Consider the following 6000-nt stretch of genomic DNA (forward strand, 5'->3'; position numbering starts at 1 on the left):
CCACCATGCCCCACTTTGGCACTTAGCTGTTTAGATGTCTATCAATAAACAGTTCACAAAGTGATGGAATACATGTCAAATTTATTTGCATATTTCAGATAAATAACGACCAGTAAGTTAATAGAATTTACTTTACCAGTCTGTGTGAAAGATTCCCAGCTTAATTAAAGAATGCTTAGTACAGAAGTAAATAAGGTTTGTTCTGTTAAGTCTTAAGTGCTATAGACTAACATTGGGATACTGGTTGTGCTCAGTAGTGAGAGGAAGGGACTGAGTAAGTTAAGTTAGCTCAGTCTAGCAGTTGTTTTTCAAGGTAGGGTCTCACTGTATCACAGGCTTACCTGAAATTCACTGTGTGGTCTCAGGCTGGCCTAGAGCTCCCAGTGATTCACCTCCATCTGCTGGGATAAAGGTGTGCCCCACCTCGCCCGGCTAGGCGTGAGTTCTTAACATCCTTCCGTGTTCTTGTGCAGAGTCCAGCATGGCGGCATTGTCTGTGGGGTGTGGGCTCCCTGCTGCACTGCTGACGCTTCTCACTCCTTTCTTCTTCTCCCCCAATGGCCCAGGCAGCAGCAGAGACTGCTTATGACATGGTGTCTCCTGGTACCCTTTCCATTGAGCCCAAGAAGATCAAAAGGTTTCCTCGTCATCGCTTAGCCCACCAGCCTGTGGACCTGCGGGAAGGCGTGGCCAAGGCCTACAGTGTTGTGAAAGAGGTATGTGGAGACTCTTAGATCTGAGTCGGGATCAGAACCACCTGGGGGGATGTGAATGAGAAAGGAAGCCAGACCTCAACAGCTGTAGAGTTCTGTTTCGGGGTCATGCAGCGAAGTGGCTGCAAGACCTCTCTTTAGACCTGCGGCCTCAGTGGTGCATTTACAGCTGAGCAGACTGTTATACAAGATGAAGGACAAGAAAAGCCTAAGCCAGGATGTGGGACAGGAAAATGAGGCAGGAACCAGGCCATGTCCCTTGCTGATGAGGAAGTGGCAAGATTTAAGATTAAAACTGCGCTGTCTTCAGGAGATGTACATGTTACTGTGTAGAACAGTGGCTTCTTGTTGCACAGGGGTTTCTTTTTCTGTCCAAGGTCTGGGGACATGTTAATACCAAGGAATTTGACTTTCATCCATAAGCCTCTGTTTCAGGGTCAGCTTGTCTTGGCAGCTTTAGAACTTTATTAACCCTTCAGAGACTTGAGCTGAACCAGCCTCCATGTTGTCCTGGCTTCCACCCAAAGGGCATTCAATGGTTTTTTTAATTTTATTTACTTGAAAGAGAGAATGGGCACACCAGGGCCTCTAGCCACAGCAAAGGAATTGCAAACACATGTGCCGTCTTGTGCATTTGGCTTTACATAGGTATTGGGGAGTTGAACCTGGGTCCTTAGGCTTTGTAGGCCAGCACCTTAACCATTGAGCCATCTCTCCGGCCCCGTTCAGTGATTTTAGTGTGATTTGGAGGAATCCCTGGGAGGCAGTTGGGAGCCATCAGTAGCAGCATGTGACGTGACGTGAGAGAAGAGAGCTGGGTTGTGACTGGCGAGCCCCATGAAGAGGTGAGGGCAGGTGGGTCCACTCCCTCCTCGAGTGTGCAGAGCCGGGCAGAAGCAGGCCCATGTGCTTTGCTGTTTGCCTCAAGTTTGTTTTAAGAAATAGGATTTTAGGTACATTGCTTCACTGACCTCATCCCTATGCCTTCCATATCCTAAAGGTGGCACACATTTTTTCTGTACATGTTTTCTTAATGTTATTATGTAAGTATTCATAAGCAAGGCATACCAATGTTTATATTTTCAATTTGCATAAATGATGCCATGTATATCATTCTGCATCTTACTTCTTTCAAAATATGTCCATGCGGGGCTAGAAAGATGGCTTATCAGTTAAGGCACTTGCCTGCAAAGCTAAAGGACCCAAGTTCAATTCCCCAGGACCCAATAAGCCATATACATAAGGTGGTGCTTGTGTCTAGGATTTGTTTGCAGTGGCTAGAGGCCCTGGTATACCCATTCTGACTTCGCCCCCCTCTATCTCCTTCTCTGTCTCTATCTCTGTTTGCCTCTCTCTCACATAACTAAGTAAAGACATGTTCATGTGGATACAAATAATATAATTTAAATGATTTTACAGTATTTTATTACAGGAATATGGTATAGTTGGCTATTTTCTTTTGTAATGGTTTTTATTTATTTGCAAGCAGAGAAAGAATGAAGGAGAATGGGGGTGCCAGGGCCTCCAGCCACTACAAACAAATTCCAGGTGCACATGGCACTCTGTGCATCTGGCTTTACATGGGTGCTGGGCAGTTGAACCCAGGCCATCAGGCTTTGCCAGCAGGGCCTTTACCTGTGGAGTCTTCTCTGCATCCAGCTCGTTATTTTCCTTACAGTGGAAATTTAGTCCCCATTTCCCCCTAAGATACTGCTTAGGGGTTGTTTCTCTAGGCGTGCCTTTGTGCATGCGTGTGGCAAGTTCTGCAGGGTAGAGTGGGTACAGGGTGACTGAGGGAATTTGGACATGTAGTGTAGTCTGCACTGCCAGTCTTCTTTGGTGTCTGTGGCAGGGAAGCCTGGCCCTTTGGAGTCTTGTCTGAACGTTCCCAGGTTCATCTTGTTGCTGTGCTTTTTCATATGGTGTAAGCAAGCCTGTAGTCATTCTCTTTGGGATCACCCAGAGGATCCTGTTAAAGTGTTTCTGATTATGTCCTGACGATAGAGGGAGTAACCCATTCTGCACTGGACCAAAGTAGCCTCTGGAGTCTCAGAGAATTGGATCTAAAGTGGAATTCTTCCTCTAAAAGAGACTGTGTGGCTCACAGATCTAACACTTGGGGCCCATAGCTGCACTTGGAAGTCAGGTCCTTCTGAGAGTGGTCAGTCATAGTCACCTGGAAGTTACTTGTTGGACACTGGCTGTGACTCAACCTGGGTCAACGTCTTGTGATGCACTGTGTTAAATTTTAACACTCCACAGAAGATAGACAGTGGGTTTTATTCCTCATTTCAGTGAGTAAAAGGCCGCACAGCTTACTGATGGGCTGAGGTCTTAGGTCTCCTTGTGTGTCTCTGAACATGGTGCAGTCAGCATGCTCCAGAACCCCTGGTCGTCATTGAGTAGTGCTGGGTGAGTGTGTGTGTGTGTGTACATGTCTGTGTGCATGTCTCTGCCTCCCGTCTTGCTTTCGGTGCCAGTGTGCCAGGATTGCAGAAGTATACCATGGCTTCCTGCTGCTGTTCACGTGGGTTCCGGAAATCCAGCTTAGGCACCCAGCCTGAGCGGCGCGTCGTCAGCCAGCACGGAGCTGTCTCCCCAGCCTATGAGGCGCTGTCTTTATTGTACTCACGCTTTCTCTTGCTTCTAGATAGTGTGTCTGTCTGTCTGTCTGAGTCAGGGTCCTGCTGTGTAGCTCAACTTAGCCTTGATCTTTGGATCCTTTTGCCTTGCTTCCTAGGTCTGGAATTACAGCTGTGGCCCATCACCCCTTGCTTTGGATAGTTTTAAAAATACCACTTGCATGTCTTTTAGTTCTTCGTGTGTGTGTGTGTGTGTGTGTGTGTGTGTGTGTTGTATTTGCCCCTGGCGTGGCCCACATGTCTGCCTGCTGTACTAGGTAGAGACCCTGCTGTGTTGGACAAAGTGGTAGCTAGATTCTGGACTAGAAGAGGTCTGTGCTGTTTCTGCGAATCAGTTTCTGTCCCCTGTTCCCATGAATGCAGCTGTGCCTCCTGCCCCTTGGAGAGCCAGTGCTAGGCAGGTGTCAGGTATTCAGTCGTGGGACATGCGGCCCTGCGCTGCCCTGCGCTGGAGCTGTCGGCCTCAGGCGTAGCAGCTGCGCGTCCTGACGCTAGTAGGAGCCACAGCAGAGCTGCAAGCGCTGATCTGGCCATTAAGTAATAGGTTTCTACTTTGTTCTCAGAATTGTGTATTTAATCAGCAAAATGTCCTGTTTGGATCTTTAATTGAGTGTTCTGCGGTTATCTCTACTAATACACGGCCCATAATTTCAAACAAATGATATCCTGGAGCTCAGTGGGACAATGCATCTGTATTTCTTCAAAGAAACCCTCACCACAGGCTGTCCAGGGCGCTTGTTCCAGAAGCCGTGTTTGCCGCCTTGGATGTTGCTAACCGCATCATCTCGTGTTTCCTTCCCCCTTTCGGACTCTAGTGCCGGCCCCGTCGTAACGGCCTCTTTCTTTCACACTTAGGTTTTCCCAGAAAGTCAGCCGTCTAAGTACTTTCACAACAGCTGGTGACAGTTTTAGCTTGTTTTTATTTAGGTTTGGTAGAAAACGTGCTGATGACTACACTTTAAGTACGTAATCTGAGATAACCGTGTTCTCTCTCCCCTTGCCCTGTGCACAGGGAATCACGGACACGGCTCAGACCATTTATGAAACGGCGGCCCGGGAGCACGAGAGCCGAGGCGTCACCGGGGCCGTGGGCGAAGTCCTGCGCCAGATTCCACCAGCTGTGGTGAAACCTCTCATTGTCGCCACAGAAGCGACATCGAACGTGTTGGGCGGCATGAGAAACCAGATTAGACCGGATGTTCGACAGGACGAGTCACAGAAATGGCGCCACGGGGAGGACTGACTTCCGGTGTGACTGCTGAGAGTGAGGGTGGAACAAGGCGCGTGGTGTCCTGGTGGCAGCTTTGCAGAAGATCATTTAAGTTTTTGTGCTCATCTCAGGAACAAAAGCATTTTTAGTTAAATAATTCACTGTCAAAAGAATATGCAACCAAAACCTTGTGATGTGCTAGGGCTAGTTTGGAACTTGCCTGTGGCAATGTTTGGTGGCTAGTGTCAAAGGTCGGTAAAGCATACGCTGCCAAGTTGAGTACTTTCCTTTATTAAGATGACCGCGCGTCCTCTTGTTACAGACAAGGTGTCCTTGGAGACCTCCTTCCAGTGTAGAGCGCGCTTGAAGCACTGGAGAGCATTCTTGCAGTTCTGGGGAGGTGAGCGGTCAACTCACGACTTGAAAACTTGTGTGAGGGTGAGAGAAGCCATGGGGGAGACAAAGCCGATGGGATTTCCAGGGTGCTGGTGGTCTGAGGACGCGGCCTGCCTGCGGGCTGTGTGCGCGCTGCTCGTCGCTTCCCGGACCTGGGACCCTGCGGGCTGGAGAAAGTGAATGTCGCAGACGTGGTCTGTTGTGCTGCACTTTATCCTGTGCGTGTGCGTGTGCGTGTGTGTCTGCCTGTGTGTTTACATTCATTCATACCAGATGTGCTGTATCCTTGATGTCATTTACAAAGTTACACAGAGTATGAAGAGAGTAAATTGTCTGAAAGGTTTTGGCAAAGGAGAGTAGCCCCGGTGTCTCGGCTTCCTTCCAGTGTCTGTGAGCGTGTGCGCTGTGGGAACAGGCGCCGGGGTCTTGCTTGTGTGCTCAGCTTTAAGCAGACATAGCGCCGACTTGTTGGGACATGTGGACAGAGAGCCTGGGAGCGGTTTTTATTTTTGAAAAGTCAATAAAAATCCTCCATACAATGCCCCCATCAGCTAAGTCAAAGTACCATTTTTACTTGGTTAACAGTGTACATTTTGATAACCTGTCAGGAATGAATAAAGTATTTTTATTTAAAGGTAGAGCTGTGCTCTGCTTCCATGAGTATTTTGCTTTTCTTAGAGCATGTTCATTGGCGCGCTCCTGTGCTTTGCCTGGGACGTGGAGCAGCGTCTCCACACTGCGGGGTGCTCGTCTGCAGCCCTGCGTACAGAGCAGTCGGCACAAGGAAGCCGGGGCTTCGTTCATCGCTGTTTAGAAGTGCGCGACAGAGCTGCAACTCCTCGTTTTATAAAGTAGAAGGTGGGGGTTAAGGTGGGAGTGAAGGGCAGAGAGTGGATCGGGGCACATGAGAACCTGAGCCATTGTTGAACCGGTATTCCTGCTGACACTGTCATGCTTCCAGTGAGAAGACTAAGGCTTAGGTGCCCATTCCACGTGACCAAGCCACCCTGGGTACGGCATACCAATCACTAGTGAATGC

The 6000-nt window shown here is 48.8% G+C and overlaps 1 protein-coding gene across 2 annotated transcripts in view; it reads left to right on the forward strand.

The window, feature by feature from the left end:
- The window catches only part of Atg2b (autophagy related 2B), a 79869-nt gene extending 74248 nt beyond the window's left edge, over positions 1 to 5621 (forward strand). For both annotated transcript variants that reach the window (XM_045153858.1, XM_045153859.1), the window contains 2 exons: positions 567 to 716; positions 4368 to 5621. In XM_045153858.1, the coding sequence (XP_045009793.1) occupies positions 567 to 716; positions 4368 to 4598 (381 nt within the window). In that variant the 3' untranslated portion in view covers positions 4599 to 5621. The remainder of the gene's footprint in view (positions 1 to 566; positions 717 to 4367) is intronic.
- The last annotated feature ends 379 nt before the right edge of the window (positions 5622 to 6000 follow it).

Source organism: Jaculus jaculus, chromosome 7 (assembly GCF_020740685.1).
Source record: "Jaculus jaculus isolate mJacJac1 chromosome 7, mJacJac1.mat.Y.cur, whole genome shotgun sequence".
Lineage (NCBI taxonomy): Eukaryota > Metazoa > Chordata > Mammalia > Rodentia > Dipodidae > Jaculus > Jaculus jaculus.